We start from the raw sequence: 18,237 nt of genomic DNA on the forward strand, positions 1-18,237 counted from the left end.
TTATCCCTGAACGGTTGTTGAGTATCCTAGAGCTTACCCAGGTGACCTGGGGTCTGAGGGAGCAGGAGGGAACCCGGGTGGTGGAAGCAGGCTGTGGGGCCAGGAGGGGGCACGGGCTTGGGAGGTGAGAGACCCACATTCAGTTTCAGCTCCACTGTCTGCTAGGTGTGACTTTGGGCCGTTTCATTAACCTTGGAGAGTTTCAGTTTCTTTATCTGAAAAATGAGGTCTAAATGAAAGAAAAACTACGAGCAAAGTGTCCCCCACGGTATCTGCTACATCAGAGGAGGTTACATTTCAAGAGCAAGTGCTAGTTCTTTCTTCCTTCCTTTGGGTCTCTCTTATCTCAGTCAAGAGCAGAGAATGAAGAAAAGACATTTGAGTTTTAAAAACCACTGTGCTTGGTAAAGGTGTGTGTGTTGGGGGTGGGAGGAGGTTGATCCCAGAAAATAGTGGTGAAAAGTCCAGGCACTAGCGAAGACTGGGTAAGATCCGAGGAATATTCTAAACTTAAACACATTATCAGCCTCACAGGAAATTAGGTTAACTGTTCTTTGTTCTGGGCTTTGCATGATGGTTGGTGACTCTGAGGAATCTATATAAAGATTAATACTTTCTCCTTTTCCACATGCTTCCTAATAGCCCCTCACAAATACTATATTGGATTCCGGTACGTCCATCCTTTAACAGAAGAAGCAATTGAAGAGATGGAGAGAGACGGGATAGAAAGGGCTATTGCCTTCACGCAGTATCCACAGTACAGCTGCTCCACGACTGGTGAGGCCTCCTTCTGCCAGTGGGAGGGTGGGGGTGCCGGGCCCTGGCAGCCATCGCTGGGGCACCTGAGTGCGGAAGGAAAGGATAAATCATTTTCTTATTTATTTATTTATTTATTTATTTTTAAAGATTTTATTTATTTATTTAAGAGAGAGAGAATGAGAGACAGAGCACAAGAGGGAAGAGGGTCAGAGGGAGAAGCAGACTCCCCGCTGAGCAGGGAGCCCGATGTGGGACTCAGTCCCCGGACTCCAGGTTCATGACCTGAGCCGAAGGCAGTCGCTTAACCAACTGAACCACCCAGGCGCCCGAGGATAAATCATTTTCCATTTGAATGGCAAATCCAGCCTGTCTGCTTTTTTAAAACATGAGAGTGCAGGTCTGTCCGTTTGAAATCTCATGGTTCATCTGTCCCTTGAGTTACAGGCCAGTCGGCTGAGAATTACAAACAGTGGGTGGAAGGTGGTTGCCGCTCGTGCTCAGTGCTTTAATGCAGTTGTGTAACGGCTCAGTGATGAATGTTAAGCCACTTTTTATGTTTGCGTAATAAACCCTATTTTTATGGCAACCCTAGTATTCTCAGTAACGTAGCTAAGGTGATAGCAGTTTCCATTTTGAAAGCAGAGGTACCCAGGTAGCACGAGAAATATTGGTATGTTTTTTGCTACACTTTATTTATGGGTTGGTTTACTGGTTAAACCAAAGCCCAGCTCGAGGTTGTTCCCTTTGTAAACTTCTCTCAGTGTTCTAGATTCGGGAAAATATTACTGCGTGTTGTTTCCTATATATTTAACTGGAGCAGGAGAATAATCATGTTTGCCCTTCTCTGTAGCATTGGTAATAGGTAAAGCTTCTACTCTTGCCCACAAATACATTTGTTTGCATTCTATTTCAAGGATTGGGCTCAGCACATTTTGACTCCCAAATTGCATTTGGATGTTAGTGCATATTGTTTCTATAATTATAAAGAGAAACAAAAGGCTGTCAGGGGACATGTTCAAAGCCTGTTGTGTGCCTTAAATGTTTGTTCAGAGCCCCTGTGAAAATGCCTGAGTTCTCAGACACCCTTGAGAGTTTGAGTTTTGACTTCTTTTGGAAATGTACCTCTGCAACTCAAAATGTCTGCTAATATGTTATTGGAGAAGGAATCAGATTTTATAAATTTCTAAGCATACCTTTGCCTTGCTTTAAAAAATATACCTCAAATGTAGGTGTGCCTGGGTGGCTGAGTCCGTTGAGCATCCGACTCTTGATTTCAGCTCAGGTCATGATCTCAGGTTCGTGGGATCAAGCCCCGAGTCAGGCTCCATGCTCAGTGCAGAGTCTGCTTGTCCCTCTCCCTCTGCTCTTCCCCCTGCTTGTGTGCTCGCTCTCTCTCTTTCAAATAAATAAATAAAACCTTAAAAATATATATATACCCCAACTGCAGATGTCTGCTCTCAAAATTAGACAAGAAGATGGTTATTTGTATGACAGAGGATTGACTGGGTTTCATTTCACAGCTGACTCTACCAGTGAGTCTCAGGTGTCAGTGTCTGTGCGGCTGTTCCCTGGTCCATCTCACGTGAAAGGGCAGGTGATCTTCACTCAGAGATTCGAAAGTGGAAAGCACATCCATTCTTTGAGGCCACGAGAGTGTCGTTTACCTGTTGTGTCATTTAGACACATGTTGTTGGAGCAGAGCCAGTATTACCCAGTGTATCAATCACATGCAGTTGTTTTAGTTCTATTTTCCCCTCATTACAGCTTTGGGTAGTTGATCACATGTTTCTGAGTGACCCAGAAGAACTAATGTGGCTTCCAGAAGTCCTGAAGATGATATTCACCTGTACGGTGTGGCTTTTGCAGTATGAATATGCTGCTGACTCTGATTTCTGGAGAGATTGTTTTCGAACGTGCAGTGGACTCAATTTGGATTTATCTGACTCATTGTATTCCGGAATGGACCTCATTTATCTTTTTGAAAATTAAGTTTTAGGCTAAGTGTACATTTGATTTAACTATAGGCTGTATCCTGGCTCGTATTTTAATCTGGAGACCTATCAGATTAACAGTCCTTATTGTTACAGAAACCAGTGCGTTGCCCTTGGGAAGCAGGGAAATGTTTTGGAACATTTGCCCTATGTTAAGATTGAGAAAGAGGCTCCGTGTTAGGATTAGTTGCATAGGATTCGCCTTGGCCCGCACGCCGGCTCCCCTCGGCCAGGAAGAAGTTCCATTGGGTTGGCACCATCGGTCTTCCTTCAGTCGTTGAATTTTCGTGATTTTGACCTCTTGGTTAAAAATACAAGTTCTGTTAGATTACTTGTAAGGATTTGCTATCCACTTAACTTATTCTGGGGAATGATGATAATCTTGTAGAAGCAGATAATAATGGAGAATGCTCATACAAATCTAAATAAGCTAGTCTTCTTATCAACAAGTCATTTAAAAAGATAGCTATAAAGCTTTTATTGTAAGGTAGAAAGTATGCATCTCATAATAATAAATAAAAATATTCCAAGTGCTCAGGATACAGAATTGCATACATGCTAAAATACAACTTTGTGAAACAAAACAGCTATACAGGAAAATAATAGGAAAGAACTCTGCTAGAGTAACACCATGGCTGCATTAGCATGCTGGATCATGGCCAGTTTCTTTTTTCCTTTCTTCCGCACCCCTACATTTCCTGCTGGGGTTGATTACCTTCATAATGGGGGAAAAAATTAACATGCTTTCAGTTGTTAGACTTGGTTCCTGCAAATAGCGGTGGCTTATATTTCATAAATCCTCTACCGTTGTGTTTCTCACTAGAAATGGCCTCACTCGTCTTTGAAAGGCCATTGCAATTGATTGCTTTTTAGTGATCTTCATTTGCAGGGTAGTTAAATCAATCTGCATTTTAGAGCATTGAAATGATTGTAATTAGACCAATTCAGTATAGAAGCGGTTACCTATTTTGAACTTACTGCCTTTACTAGTCTGTTTTTCATTTTCACTATCATCAACACGCATCTACTAAGTGGTCCCCTGTATTTTTCAGGCAGCAGCTTAAATGCCATTTACAGATACTATAACCAAGTGGGAAAGAAGCCTGGGATGAAGTGGAGCACCATTGACAGGTGGCCCACACACCCACTCCTCATTCAGGTAAGCCAGCCACTGCCCACAGCCCCCGTCGGCCCAGCTGCTGGGGTGGGTCAGGTTCTTGTCCCTGCCTAGTTTGTGGCGTCCTTCTGAGCCTTCCCATTCTCTTGCTTAAATTACACAATTTAAGCAAGGGATTTAAAAAAAAAAAGGTATTAAGAGACTCAACTTGTTATGACAAGAGAAAATAAATTTAATAATTAAAGGTTAGAGTCTTTCCTTTCTTCGGATTAACACTAGTAGTTACAAACTAGAGCAGAATTATGTTTTGAGTTTCGTGTTTCCCAATAACCAGGACATGAAAGATTATACAGAGTGTTTCCATTAATTTACATTTATATATTGAGTGCCCGATGGATCCTGTATTTTCTAAATCCTTTAAAATGACAAAAGGTTGGGACGCCTGGGTGGCTCAGTTGGTTGAGCGGCTGCCTTCGGCTCAGGTCATAGTCCCAGGGTCCTGGGATCAAGTCCTGCATTGGGCTCCTTGCTCGGCGGGGAGCCTGCTTCTCCCCCTGCCTGCCTCTCCCCCTGCTTGTGTCCTGTCTCTCTCTCTGACAAATAAATAAATAAAATCTTTAAAAAAAATGAAATAAAATGACAAAAGGTTTTAAAATTTTTCAAGGTACTGAATCTACTTGTTTTGACATGAAACTAGATTTAACATTTCAGTTGAGAAAGTCATATTAGAAGAAATTTCAGATTTCTCCCATGCAACTGTATTTATAATGTTTCCATGAACAGATGCTTGGTTTTTGGAGAATCAGTTAAAACTACAAATCAAAAGCCAATAGCTTTGAATTGGTGTTACCATATACTTTTTTGCCATTTGTACATGAGAAGAGTATTGGTAATTGCCCTAAAATGTACAAATATAGTTTTGTTCTTTCAGAGGAGGTTTCTGCCTTTGAGTTAGTTTAGGTAGGGAACGTATGGAGTGATTGAGGTTTCATCCAGTTTATGTTTCACTCCGTGGACATTCTCTGCCAAAATACCTGTTTAACATCTTTTTTAAAAGCCTGGAGTCACTTAAAATCTAACACCACTAGGTGGGGCTAGACATCGGTAAAAGGCCCGCTCTTCCCTGGAGCAGGCCCTGTTCCTTAGGCACAGAGGTGATGTCAAGGGTTAACACTTAGGTGGAAAAACAGTTGTAAGTAAAAATGAAAAGGAGGTGCCTTCCTTTAGGGATAGGTGTAGTTCCACTCTGAGAGCCCCCCACCCCTTCGCTGTACTGCTGGGTCCGGTTAGCGCCGCGAAAGCCCCGGTGTTCCTCCTCCTGGTTTGCCCTGGGCTGCCTGTGACTGGGAGCGAGGGGTCTCAGGTCAGCCCTGACATGTGGTAGCAGAGAACGGAGGGATCTGCACAGCATCTGCCTGCCCTGATCCACTGAGTAATTAGATTTGCATTAAAATTCAGCCCTTTGAAAAGGGGGGAAGCAGAAAGATGGAAAGGTCTCTTAACTGAGGAAGTCTCCGTTCACAAAATGAAAGGGAATTTTAGAGGCATTTATCTGCCCTTCTCGATGGTGTGATTGAAGGCTCAGAGCCGCCTGCCTCTTTCATTCCGCAGAGAGATTGCACATCGAGGATACCGTAGACAGATTGGAGGTGATCTAAGTAGGCTTCTCCTTGCCCGCGGCTCCTCAGTGTGGACGACGGCTTAGCGTCTATTGTAAGCCGGAACAAATTGTGTTTCTGCTCGCTCTTTTGTGAGAGGAGAAAAGGAAAAATACTAAAATTTTTTAGAAACAAAAGTTTATAGACAGGTTTTATTCTTCATATCGTGCTGACATGAGATTTGATATCTAGCAGAAATTAAAAAAAAAAAAAGTCAAACCTTAATTGGAAACTAAAAATACAGTTAAAAGCTGACACTGAAAAGAACGTCTCACTCTACATTTCTACTTGTTATAGGTAGTAATTACTCGAAATTGTCGTTTCCCTACTGTCATCCCTACTATTGCTGTGTCACGAGCTGCTGGGGTAATCGGAGTAAACATAGGCTCAGGCTCCTTGTAAGCTTCACAATGGGTCTCCTTACCCAGGCTGCTGTAGGTCCAAACACAGTCCTTCCTGAGCATCCTTCTTTCCAAGCACTGCGAAGACCGCCAGAAAATACTGGTTTTGTTTATATCTAATCTAACGACATTTACTCTGTAGATAAATTCTAAATTTTGAAAAGGAAAGTCTCTAGGCACCATTTTGTACCTTAGTGCATTTATTCACCAAATTTTGAGGGTTTGGAAAGATTTAGTAATATCTCCGTGTTGATTAGGGAATTACTTGCTCTTCTTATAGTGTTAACCACCGATATACCAAAATACCAAATAGCAAATGTGCGTGGTTCTGGTAAATCATCCTTTATGATTTTTCAAAAACCTTTCTATTTGGAAATAAGTTTAAACATGCAGAAAAGTTACAAGACTAAGAATAGTAGAGGAACTTGACTCTTTGCCTGGATTCACATATTATTAGCATTTATTCCACTGTCATTTGCACCCTCTGTGTGTGTGTGTACATTTTTCTTCTGAACCTTTTGAGAGTAACTTGTATCTATAAAACCACCCTTGACACCTAAATTGCAGGGATCTTCTCCTCCATAACCATGATACAGTATTCAACTTCAGTAAATTTAACATCAATACTTAAATTCATCTAATCTACATTCATATTCCAATTCTGTCAATTGACCCATTAATGTCCTTTGTAGCATTTGCTTTCTGAGTTAAGTGACGAAGAATGATTAAAGTGGAAGATGAAAGAAAGCCTCTTCACATCGGGTATTTCAGCACCTATTGATGTAGATCAGAAAGAGCCAACTAGGCGGAGGGAATTAACTGGTCTGGTGGACAGAGCTTTGGAGGCGGAGGCGGGGCCTGCCTGGCAGCCCAGGTCCCGCAGATGTGACTGAATGGCCCCCACGTCGGCCGCCTCTTCCCCCCTCTGTGAATTTAATGAGAGTTGTACAACCTCTCATCTGTTGTTATGAAGGTTGTTACGAAGACTGACTCAGGGAGGATACTGGGCTCAGAAGGAGAAGGTGGTAAAAATAGAATAGTATTTTCTTATTCCTCTACTATTTATGTCTAATGTATTTTAATGTGATAGGCCTGAAAGCCAAACTGAGGGAGATTTAGAAAGAGCCTGTAAGCTGTTTTCCTGCTAACCGAGCAAATGAGAGGTCTTAAAACAACTTCTCCTTCCCATCTGTGTCTTCTCTCCATCTGGAAGTGTGCCCTGTTCCTCCCGAGGGGAAGCAGATCCAGAGCGTTCGTTTTCAGTGAGCCATTAGCGAGCTTTAGAAGTTTCCCATCAAATTCCCTAGGCCCCTGAAACCGTTATGAGCCATTTTCATGATGAACCAAAGTGAGAGGAGACTGTACTGTTTGCAATTTTTTAAAAAGAGAGTTCCAGTTTTTGAGGGTTGCCAGGAGATTTTTGTCCTAGCTCTCACTTTAAACGTATTTTCTTTTCCGTCTGTTTCTTTCTTCCTACCCCTCCTTCTCACCCTCTTTTCTTGCTGTTCCCACAGTGCTTTGCAGACCACATAGTGAAAGAACTGGACCATTTTCCACTTGAGAAGAGAAGTGAGGTGGTCATTCTGTTTTCTGCTCACTCACTGCCAATGTCTGTAAGTAAGAGCGTTTTGTTGGATGACCTAGTAGTAGAGGATTTCTGAATGTGCAAATGGGACCCAGCTTCTAGAACATCCTGAGCCTGGTGCAAGGATGAGTTCTAATGTCTCAAACCTACCTAGGTGCTCATTTAACTAGACTCATTTCTTGAAACCCAATAATAATTCAAATTACAATATTGTGAATAAATATTGTCTTAATAAATGGCTTTGAAATGATAACTGGAAGGTGTATTCATGAATAGGAGTTTTCAGTACATGGGGCAGGTAAAGGAAGGCTGCTTTTGCCTGCCCCATTGAAGGAGTTCACCTGATCTTTCAGTGTACAGCGCTGAGGGCGTCCAGTCACACTGAGCCATCTCCCATCCCGTTCTTTCAAGACTGGATAGAGGCTGTTTGAATTGATGACAGTTTTTAATCTGCTAGGACTAGAGCCCACATTTTAGCAAGTGAATATGGAGTGTATCAGGTTGTGATCTGGTTGCTCCTGAGTTTTTCACATTACACTGGGTGTTCACTAAAATACCACCTCCGTACCCTAGCTCTTTGCACATTTGCAAACGAGAATGATCGAGCGCTAGTGTGCTGGGTGGTACAGAGATGTGCATGGAATGAGCCGTCAGTTTCATCAGCTCAGAACTATTATTGTGCCCAAAAATAGTGCTTTGGAAGCCAGAGAGGTGGAGAATTACGTCTTTGGAGGTGTCATTAAGGGTTTAACTCCAGAGTTAGTGGAGTTAACCTGAGTGCCTGGGGCCACTCTTCTAATCGGTCTTTACTGCCACCTGGTGGTCACTGGGGTCGAGCCCTTAAAGCTTTTCCACTCCTCCATCTCCACCTAGCAGGTGCCCGTGCAGCTGTAGGTGACTTGGGAGAGAATTTCTCTCCCTGGAAGCCTGCCTATTTTATTTTAACCAGTTCATATTCTCTCTTCTGGTATCATGCAGATCCTCTCCGCATGTCCATCCCGCTGCTCTGCCCTCATCCATTTCGTAGCCGTGCTAGGTGTGATGAGGCCACGTCCGAAGGGGACGCTTGTGAACCGGGAGAGGAGGAAACACCTTTTTCACGTAAACAGTTCTGGGTGCTGCTTGCCCTTCCCTTCACCGTCTGCCGCACTGCCCTTTCTTTCCCTCAGGACCGGGCATCCTGCTGCCAGCTTTCTTGGCTGCCCAGGGTCCCGTGTGGGACTGAGGAGGGCCGTGAGGTCAGAGGATGAAGACGAGGGCTGGTCAGGGGAGAAGACTGTGCTGGCAGGCTTTCCTTTTCCCCTGCGATTGCTGATAATGGCTTTGTCCTCCTTAGTGACTTTTTATTTTATTTTTAAGATTTTATTTATTTATTTGAGAGAGAGAGAATGAGAGACAGCACAAGAGGGAAGAGGGTCAGAGGGAGAAGCAGACGCCCTGCTGAGCAGGGAGCCCGATGCGGAACTCGATCCCGGGACTCCAGGATCATGACCTGAGCCGAAGGCAGTCGCTTAACCAACTGAGCCACTCAGGCACCCCTTAGTGACTTTTTAAAGACTTATTATTTGGACGTAGTTATTCAGAAGTAAGTTTAGACTTTAGGCAAAGTTGCAAAAATAGTACAGAGGGTTCATATACGTACATACATACACATACAAATACATCCTTCCCGTAACTTCTCCTCATGCTGGCCTCTCCATAACCATAGCACAGCAACCCAAACCAGGAAGCTAACAGCGGTGCGATGCTAGGAGCCAAAGGCCAGGCTCAATCAGATTTCACTACTTTGTCCACAATTATCCTTTTTTGTTCAGGAACCCGGTCCAACATCCCATGTCACGTTTCGTTGTCCCGTCTCCTCCGTTATCCCCCAGTCTGTGACAGCCCCCATGCTTTCCCTGTCTTTGATGACCTCGATATTTTTGAAGAATGACTTAGTGGGATGTCAGTTGTTTGGTAGCACGCTCTTGCACTTGGATCCGTCGGGTATTTTCCCATGATTCGATTGCGGCTCTGCAGTACTGGGAAGAACACCCCAGAGTGATCTGTCCTTCTCAGTGCACGGATGGGGGTACATGATGACAGATGTCCTACCACTGGTGATGTGATCCCTGGCCATTTGTCTAAGGTGGTATCTGCTGGATTGTACATTGTAAAGTTACCATTTTTCTCCTTGTGATTTTAAACTATCTTAGGTGAGATACTTTGAGACCATGAAAACGTTGTCTTGTTCCTCGACTTTTGCCCACCAATTTTAGCATCCTGCAGGAGATCTTGCCTGTAGCAATTATTTCTATGTTGTTCTGAGGGTGGCTTTCTATTTCCCTCATTAATTCTATATTTAGGTTTCTAATGGTCTAACTTTTAGTAATATCATAAAATGGTTTATCAGTATTTCATTTCAGCAATATTTATTGAGCACTGTTCGATCCACTATATTCTAAGCACTGTTCCCTCCACTGTCAGGATACAGGAATGAACAAAATAGGCAGAAGTCTTTGCCCCCAGAGAGGTGGGGGGTGGGGGACAAATAATAACCATAGTACAGAAGAAAATAGTACAGTATGTTAGGAGATAATAAATGGTATGGGGAGCAATCATGCTGTGTAAGGGGTTAGGGAGACTGTACACAGCTAAATGTTAAAGCAGTAAAAATAAAATTCCCATTGAACATTCTTAAGAGTATTAATATGCTGTCGTGTCAGGACCGGTCACCAGACGTTCGAGGTGCACAGAGTGCTCGCCTTACAGTCCATTGCTGTGGGGGACCTGGGGAGAGGAAAGGGATTAGAAGGCACAGGTGGTATTCTCGAGGAGTCTGGAGTCTGAACCCACGTGCTGCTTCTCCCTTCTCTCTTACTCCACTAGCACTTGCCCTTGTGTTGAGCTGGCCCCATGTATTCAGTAGGTTCGTACGCCATCCATACAACACTCTCAGTTCCTGCCTTCCCTATTTCCGATGGGGGAACGGAGAGACCCATCCTCCCTCGTTGGACGTTGTCAATCTCCTATGAATAACGTGGGTGTAGAATTTGACATAGTCCTAGGTACTTAGAGATCTGTGAATGCAGTGTTCTTTGGCCCACGAGGAAATGGATCCAAGGAAGTTTGGCAATTGGGCTCAGATCGTACCCTCATTAGTGCAGAAGACAGAAGGGGAGACTCCGGTCCCCAGCTCACACGACCTCACTGTGCAACCTGAGGCTCTTAGAACCCTTCACAGTGTTGGCGACTGAACACCCATGTGTCTCTGCTGCAGGTGGTTAACAGAGGGGACCCCTATCCTCAGGAGGTGGGCGCCACTGTGCAGAGAGTCATGGATAAGCTGGGTTACTCCAATCCCTACCGACTGGTTTGGCAGTCTAAGGTAGGTGGTTTCCACATGCTTGCGGGCAGTCAGCAATTTTGAGGACGTCTATTTTAGGACTTACTTATAAAATGATTAGGTTTGGCTCTTTCATATACACAGAATGTTCTCTCACGTGGTGGCTCACCATGAGCAGAAGGAACTCTGCAAGCAGGTGAAATGGAGGGGAAGTCAAGTGACTAGTTGAATTTCATTGATTTAATGAATTATTTTTAGTTCTAATGACAGAAATTGTGATTTATTTATATTATGCCAACTTCAAGAAGGATTCGAGCTTAATGTAGAAATATCAAAACCCACTAATGCAGATGTAAAGCATGGCCCGCACTCTTACTGGGAGTGGTGGTGTGTGTGTGTGTCCGGAGCAGTGGGCCGTGGTGTGCCTTCCATCGTCCTTTCTCACAGGTTGGCCCGATGCCCTGGCTGGGCCCTCAAACAGATGAGACTATCAGAGGGCTTTGTGAGAGGGGGAGGAAGAACATTCTTTTGGTTCCAATAGCATTTACCAGCGATCACATTGAAACGCTGTATGAATTGGACATCGAGTACTCTCAAGTTCTAGCTAACGAGGTAAGTGTGATTATTAGTCCCATTCACAAACTGTGATTTGTTTTCAAAGGAAACTTTCTCTGCAACGATTGTATCCTTGTATTTGTACGAGGATTTGTAATTGTGTCCTTCAAAGTATCGTTCGGTGGTTAGCAGAGGGGTGGTGGGGGAGGAGTGGAGTAGGTGGAGGAGTCCAAAGTACAACCTGTCTTGATGAGCACTAACATGCAGAACTGTTGAATCACTGTATTGTTTATCTGAAACTAATAGAACCCAGTGCCTTAACTTTACTGGAATGTGAACAAAGATTTGTTACATTGTTCACTACACCTGTTGGCAGGAACCCCGGCCTCATTATTCTGAATAATACTTAACCTGAGCTAATCTGAACACATCAGGGTAACCCACACCAGCCGTGGGAAAGCCCTTTTGTGCCTTTGTGGAACCAGGTTCCCAGGCGTCACCGCGAGCAGCATCGCTTTGTCCGGTTTGAGCTACTGTGCTGCCTGGAAGTGATAAAACTACGTTTTCTTAAGAAAAAATAATTGTTCTTCCCACCAATTTGGAGGAAGAGAATCGTACTGTGCTATCATTCCTTTTCTTGGCCTGATGGTGCCCTTTCCTTGGGGCTTTTACACCGGTTCTTGGTGGATTTTGAGGCATAGAAGAGGCATTGTCATTTAGAAGACTGTGGAATGCACACTGAAGCAGTGCGTGTTAAAATTCCCTTGACCTCTTTCACACGCTCAATTAGCTGCTTGCGGTGGTGTTGTGATCAGTCTGATTATTGAAATACCAAGTACCATCCTTAGTGTCTTGTAATGTAAGATGGGTGTAAATTATCATTCACAGTGGAGAAAAACTTACTGTTCCCCCATCTCATGGCTTCGGAGGGCCGGCCTGAAACCTGAATCCAATTTATAACATTGTCTCTGTGGGAATTGTGGAAGCTCCGGGACCCACAAAACCCTTCCTCCTCTCATCTTCTGCCAGAACTGCCGATCCTGGTCCTCCCCAGGCATGACTGATGGAGTCCTGGCCTCCAGGGATGCTTCACCCTCTCTGGGACTGGGTGGCAGGTGCAGGGCAGGGTGAGAGTGGGTTGGGGACAGCTTTAGCCAGCACCCAACCCCACGGGTTTTTGTTTATGCATGCTGGTCATCAATCAAACCTTGAAGTTAGAGGGTGCATAAATTTCTTGTCAATAGTTCTGATACAGAATTTGTGGCGAAGTTGTAATTGGTAAAGTGAGGCTGCAGCGTTGTCTGTGGGTCTCACGTGACGCTGCCTTCCATATCCTACCCTGACTCTGGCTAACTGTGAGCTTACTAAAAAGACTGACATGCAAATAGAGTTCATTCCGGTGTGTTTAGAAAATAAGTTTTTGTTTGTATTGAATGATAATTCACATTCATTAATATCACTAACCCGAGCTTATTCCTCAGTAATCAACTCGATTATTAGTGACTAATGAATTAGCCCGTAGAGGGAATAAAGAAAACCATCCAGCTACAGTTTGTTCCATTGTTTTGATGGAAGAATATACTGTGTTTAAAACGACTTTCTTTAAAAAGTAGTTTGAATTTTTTTCCTAAGATGAAATTACTGCTTTTCGATAATACAAATAATAAAGAGCTCTGACAATTCAGAGAAGTATCCCATAGAGAGTGGAGCTCACTCAGAATCTTACCCCTGAGAGGGGCGCGTGGGTGGCCCAGTCGGTTGGGTGTCTGACTCTTGATTTTGGCTCAGGTCCTGATCTCAGGGTTGTGAGATCGAGCCTCGAGTCTGGCTCTGTGCTGAGCGGGGAGCCTGCTTAGGATTCTCCCTCTCCCCTTCTGCCATCTTCCTCTCTGTCTCTTTAAAAAAAAAAAAAAAAAAAAGAATCTTACCCCAAGAGATAAGTTAACATTTTGATAAAAATTAGTCCCCTTTTTTCTCTAAATGTATGTGTACTTTAAGAAAAATTGTATGCTCCTGCATGTTTATGAATAAAATACCATTTTTGCATGGTATTTTACACATGTATTTAAACAAAACAGTTACTTTTTTCCCCCCCTTAAAAATATATTATGGACCTAAATCAATAAATGTAATTAGATCTATATAATTAATTAATTTATTTAAGATTGTATTTATTTATTTGACAGAGAGAGACACAGCAAGAGAGGGAACACAAGCAGGCAGAGTGGGAGAGGGAGAAGCAGGCTTCCCGCAGAGCAGGGAGCCCGATGCGGGGCTCGATCCCAGGACCCTGGGACCATGACCAGAGCCAAAGGCAGACGCTTAATGACTGCCTTAACAGGCGCCCCTATATAATTATTTTAAATGAATCCTTGATCAGTATATATTTAAGATGTTTCCAACCTTTTACTTTCCTAAACTGCTCTGTAATAAACATCATTTTCTTTTCCTTTTTCCAATTAATTTCTCAGGAAAAATTCCTACAAATGGAATTTAAATGTTGGTAGATGTTTTGCGGGATTGCCCTACAGAGGTGTATCCTTGGACTCCCCCATCCATAGTCTTCAAGAACACTGCCGGCATTGGTTGTCCTGCTGTCACTGACTTCTACATGGAGTCTTAGAGGACAGTCTCTACAGTCTCTTTTTTCCTTTTTTTTTTTAAGGTTTATTTATTTATTTGAGAGAGAGTGCTTGCGAGCATGCTTGTGTGCATGTGAGGGGGGAGGGGCAGCGGGAGAGGGAGAGAGAATCTCAAGCAAACTCTCTGCTGAGGCTGGAGCCTGATACGGGGTTCGACCTCACGATCCTGAGATCATGACCTGAGCCAAAATCAAGAGTCGGACGCTTAACCAACTAAGTCACCCAAACACCCTGAATACAGTTTCTTTTTAGGTTGAGAACTATGTGTTTGCTGAATCTCACCGTTTTTCCCATGCTGATTAAAGTTAACTTAAAAGATAAAGCAACTGAAAGCCATAGGCATTTTGGAAAGGGAAAGAGAAGATCTTGACTACCTGAGTGAACAGTAATTAGATGTTTCTTAATTATTTGGGGGATAATCAACTGGGTATTTTGGGGCAGGGAAGCAAGGATGATAGTGAAACAGTCCTCAGGTTTTATTTTGGGTTTTTCTATGTAAGGATATATTTAAAAACCCCACTCTGCATTGGATCCAATCTAGGTTCAATATACATTAAATTAATCTACCTCTTTTGGCAGTTGGAATCAAAACAGGCATAAAGATTTATTTAATTAAAGCAGCATTCTGCTTAGGTAGAGTCTGTAAAAGTGTGCATTAGAAAGGTAGAATAAAAAAAGAATAGTAAGCAAATTTGAGTTACTTGAGAATTCTGTCAAATACAGCCTCAAAAATGGTTTGGAAACTAAACACCTATGGGGAAGGTAATAGGGTGGGGGAAGGAATAGAAATTGAGAGCAGTTTTGTGATAACAGAGGTGAAAATCTACATCTGTGTCTGGGCCTGGGACTGTTTTCGTTTCTGAGCCATCTGGGAACACTTTGGAAGTCAAACTTTAAGTTGTGTATGTATCTAAGTCCATTTATTTATTTATTTATTTATTTATTATTTATTTATTTATTGTAGCAGTTTCTTTAAAAAAACGGAAAATAAAACGTGTATGTGTTTTTCCTTTTTCTCATTTGATTCAGTGTGGAGTGGAAAACATCAGAAGAGCAGAGTCTCTTAATGGAAATCCATTGTTCTCCAAGGTATCTATAGCGTTACAACCATTTTAGTAGAACATATCGGAGAGAAATCCTCTGAGAAGCTCTTACAGAATATTGGTTTTCTCACATATTAGAACATTTTGAGTTCCAATTAATTACAAAAATAAAATCGAATTCCTTATACTCTTGCTCCTTCTTCCTTTAGAGAGCCCCAATTTTCTTATTTCTACCCACCTATAACTATGTCTAATTCAAGACCTGCCTTCCAGAGGCGGGGTTTAGCAGGTGGGGTGAGAGGATGTCCTCTCAAATCTCTGTTTTAACTTTTCTCTAAGCCGAGGATCCTTAGGAAATGAAGGTATCAGAGAACCCAGTTCAAAGCAGTCATAATTCAGACGAAAAAAGCAACCCTCAGCCCTAGTGATGGGAGGGGGAGATGCACGGGGAGACAGCAGACGTTTTGCTTCTGAGAAATCTCTGCTTCTTGTCGCCCGTCTTCCAGGCCCTGGCCGATCTGGTGCTGTCGCACATCCAGTCCAATGAGCTGTGCTCCAAGCAGTTGACTCTGAGTTGTCCGCTCTGTGTAAATCCTGTCTGCAGGGAGACCAAATCCTTCTTCAGCAGCCAGCAGCTGTGACCCCCGCCAGAGGACCCCACGGGATTAGGCAAATGCCCAACCCCCAGACGCCACTGTTGTGGAGGAGATGCATTTAGAGGTCAAGGAAGAAAGTTTCACTGGCATCTGTACAGCCTTTGGGTAAAAAGTGTGTGATTTCTTGAGGAACAGACTCTGAAATCCTTACTGGGGTTTTCTATTTTTATACACCAATACAGTAAGCACATATATTCCCCCTCTGTGGGTAAAGTTACCAGTTTGGAATGTCCACTGGGCTATTTAAAAAATGAGTTTTAAAAATTTATCTTTATAGATGCGCACATATTTTAAATATAGATTTTGGTTTTATTGCCCCAAAACCTTGCGAGGATATCAAGAGTCCCCTTTGTGGGCTGTCAGTGTTAATGAGCTCTGTTTACAGTCTTGTGCACGTAGTTAGTTGTCCTTGTTTTTTAAGGGAACATAGTTGAGTGAAGGAAATATAATTTGAAAAGGAACTCTTACCTGATCTTTCCCTAAGCCCATGGGGCACAGAATGCCGGTGAGGCAGTGTGGTTCCCCGTAGCGGCTGCTTTTGCCAGTGATGTCACCCTTAGGTGGTCACTTCGGTACTTCTGTGTGAACCTCACTTTCTTCACCCTAAAACCAAATCAAGTACAGATTCCAAAAGTGCTTTGCGATTCCCCAGGCACACAAGGCTAATACAAATGTAGAAATCCAGCATTTGTCATCCGTGCCTTGGTGAGGATCTGTGGTGCCACAGGAAAGGGGTCTCCCGCTGCTTCCTGTCTCCAAGGCCAGTGAGGCCGGAAGTGCTAACGAGGGGCTTCATCTGTAAAGCTCGTCCCAGGACCTAGTGAACCTTTCCATGGAGCATCTTTATTTTGGTTGAATGTCTTCTTTCTGCCTATTTGTTTGAAGCATTGTTTTATAAAGTCAACTATGTTTTGTAATCTTGAATTCTTTCTTAACTTACAATTTTTATTATAAAAATTATATGACCCTCCTATTGGAAATTTGAAAAATAGAGAAGAGAGAACAACTCTAATGTAACAGCTATTAATCATGTTATTATATCTCATGCCATTCCTTTCCTGTGGATATTTTTAACGCCATTGTAACCTTGAATTTGTGAGTGAAAAGTTGTTCTAAAAATGTAGAAATGATGTAAGATCAGAATCTGATCTCCTATACGTGGATTTAAATGATTAAAAAAATCTCTGATGGATCTGTAATGAATTTGTAATGATTACCTTCTCTTTCCTCCAAGCTCTAATCAAAAGAGCATGTCTTTGATGTTTTTGAAGCCAGTTTATAAACTGGAAGTATTAGAGGAGTCATAGATCTTCTATATTCAGGATTTACTATATTAATAAATATTATCACATCATTAAGGTTTTAACCACTTTATTCGTGCTCTCTGTGAAATCAAAACTAATGCAAGTTAGTTAATCAAAATTATAGGAGGAATTTCCTTTGGAATACAATAAAAGAAATGTGCTGTTCATTTTAGTTAATAATTTTCCCACCACTGATAACAGCTCTGAAATTTGAGTAACAGGTGCATTTTTTTTCCAAATTTGTTTTCCTGTTAGTAGATTGTGTTTCCAGAGAAAGGTACAAGGCACGGATAGTTGGCTATTTCCATCAGCTTTGGGGGGATTAGCTTCAGGGTGGACGGGGTGACCGTCCCACAGTGAAGTGAACGCTCTGGGTTAGTGGGACGGCCCCGGAAGGCGGGTTAGGCCTGCAGCCTTTCTCCCTACGGCACATCTGCTGAGGGCCTGCCTCACTTCGACTGTATTACTCAGATGTTACAGAAAACTCTGATTCGAGAGTCTTTTTTTTAAAACACTTTTATTGTTATGTTAATCACCATACATTACATCATTAGTTTTTGATATAGTGTTCCATGATTCATTGTTTGTGCTCTTTTTTTTTTTAAGATTTTATTTATTTATTTGTCAGAGAGGGGAGGGGAGCGGGGGAGGGAGAACAGGCTTCCCACTGAGCAGGACCCCGGGGTCATGACCTGAGCCGAAGGCAGATGCTTAACGACTGAGCCACCCACGTGCCCCCAATTCAGGAGTCTTGCTAGGATATCTGAGACCCCTCATTTGCTAAGGAAACCTCTGAATCAACAGTGACTGGGCTGTCTGGAAGAATATCCTTGATTGTGAGCAGGCGCAGCCCAGCCCTCGTAGTGAGAGGCCAAGGGGGTGTTACTGGGTCCCTGCTCATGGCATGCGTCGTCCTGAGAAGGGTTACCTGGGACTGTTGTTAACCAAAGATGGATAAGGGTCACACTCGAGGCGGGCATGGGGTAGGACAAAATCCACCATTGTTCTCGGAGCTGGTAGTCTTTGGGAATGGTGATACTCTTTGTCAACTTTGAAATCCACATGGTTGCCCAGTAATTAGCCTGGGCACTGCTGGCAGTGCCTTCTTAGGAACAGACCTGGCTTTAACTGATGGATCAACCCGGACAGGAGACGTGCTGTGACGAGGAGGCAGGGCGAGGCCCAGCTCCCTGGACGGACA

General features: G+C 43.1%; 1 protein-coding gene across 4 annotated transcripts in view; it reads left to right on the top strand.

Moving 5' to 3' along the window:
- FECH (ferrochelatase) overlaps positions 1–16,931 on the top strand; it is a 33,761-nt gene extending 16,830 nt beyond the window's left edge. For 3 of the 4 annotated variants that reach the window (XM_028102932.2, XM_028102934.2, XM_088019286.1), the window contains 7 exons: positions 643–777; positions 3,803–3,909; positions 7,441–7,539; positions 10,771–10,878; positions 11,284–11,448; positions 15,063–15,122; positions 15,583–16,931. In XM_028102932.2, coding sequence (XP_027958733.1) covers positions 643–777; positions 3,803–3,909; positions 7,441–7,539; positions 10,771–10,878; positions 11,284–11,448; positions 15,063–15,122; positions 15,583–15,717 — 809 coding nt within the window. In that variant the 3' untranslated portion in view covers positions 15,718–16,931. The remainder of the gene's footprint in view (positions 1–642; positions 778–3,802; positions 3,910–7,440; positions 7,540–10,770; positions 10,879–11,283; positions 11,449–15,062; positions 15,123–15,582) is intronic. The other variant, XM_028102935.2, reaches the window with a different exon arrangement.
- The last annotated feature ends 1,306 nt before the right edge of the window (positions 16,932–18,237 follow it).

Source organism: Eumetopias jubatus, unplaced genomic scaffold (assembly GCF_037043125.1).
Source record: "Eumetopias jubatus isolate StellerSeaLion01/CBP00866 unplaced genomic scaffold, mEumJub1_p1.0 scaffold_16, whole genome shotgun sequence".
Lineage (NCBI taxonomy): Eukaryota > Metazoa > Chordata > Mammalia > Carnivora > Otariidae > Eumetopias > Eumetopias jubatus.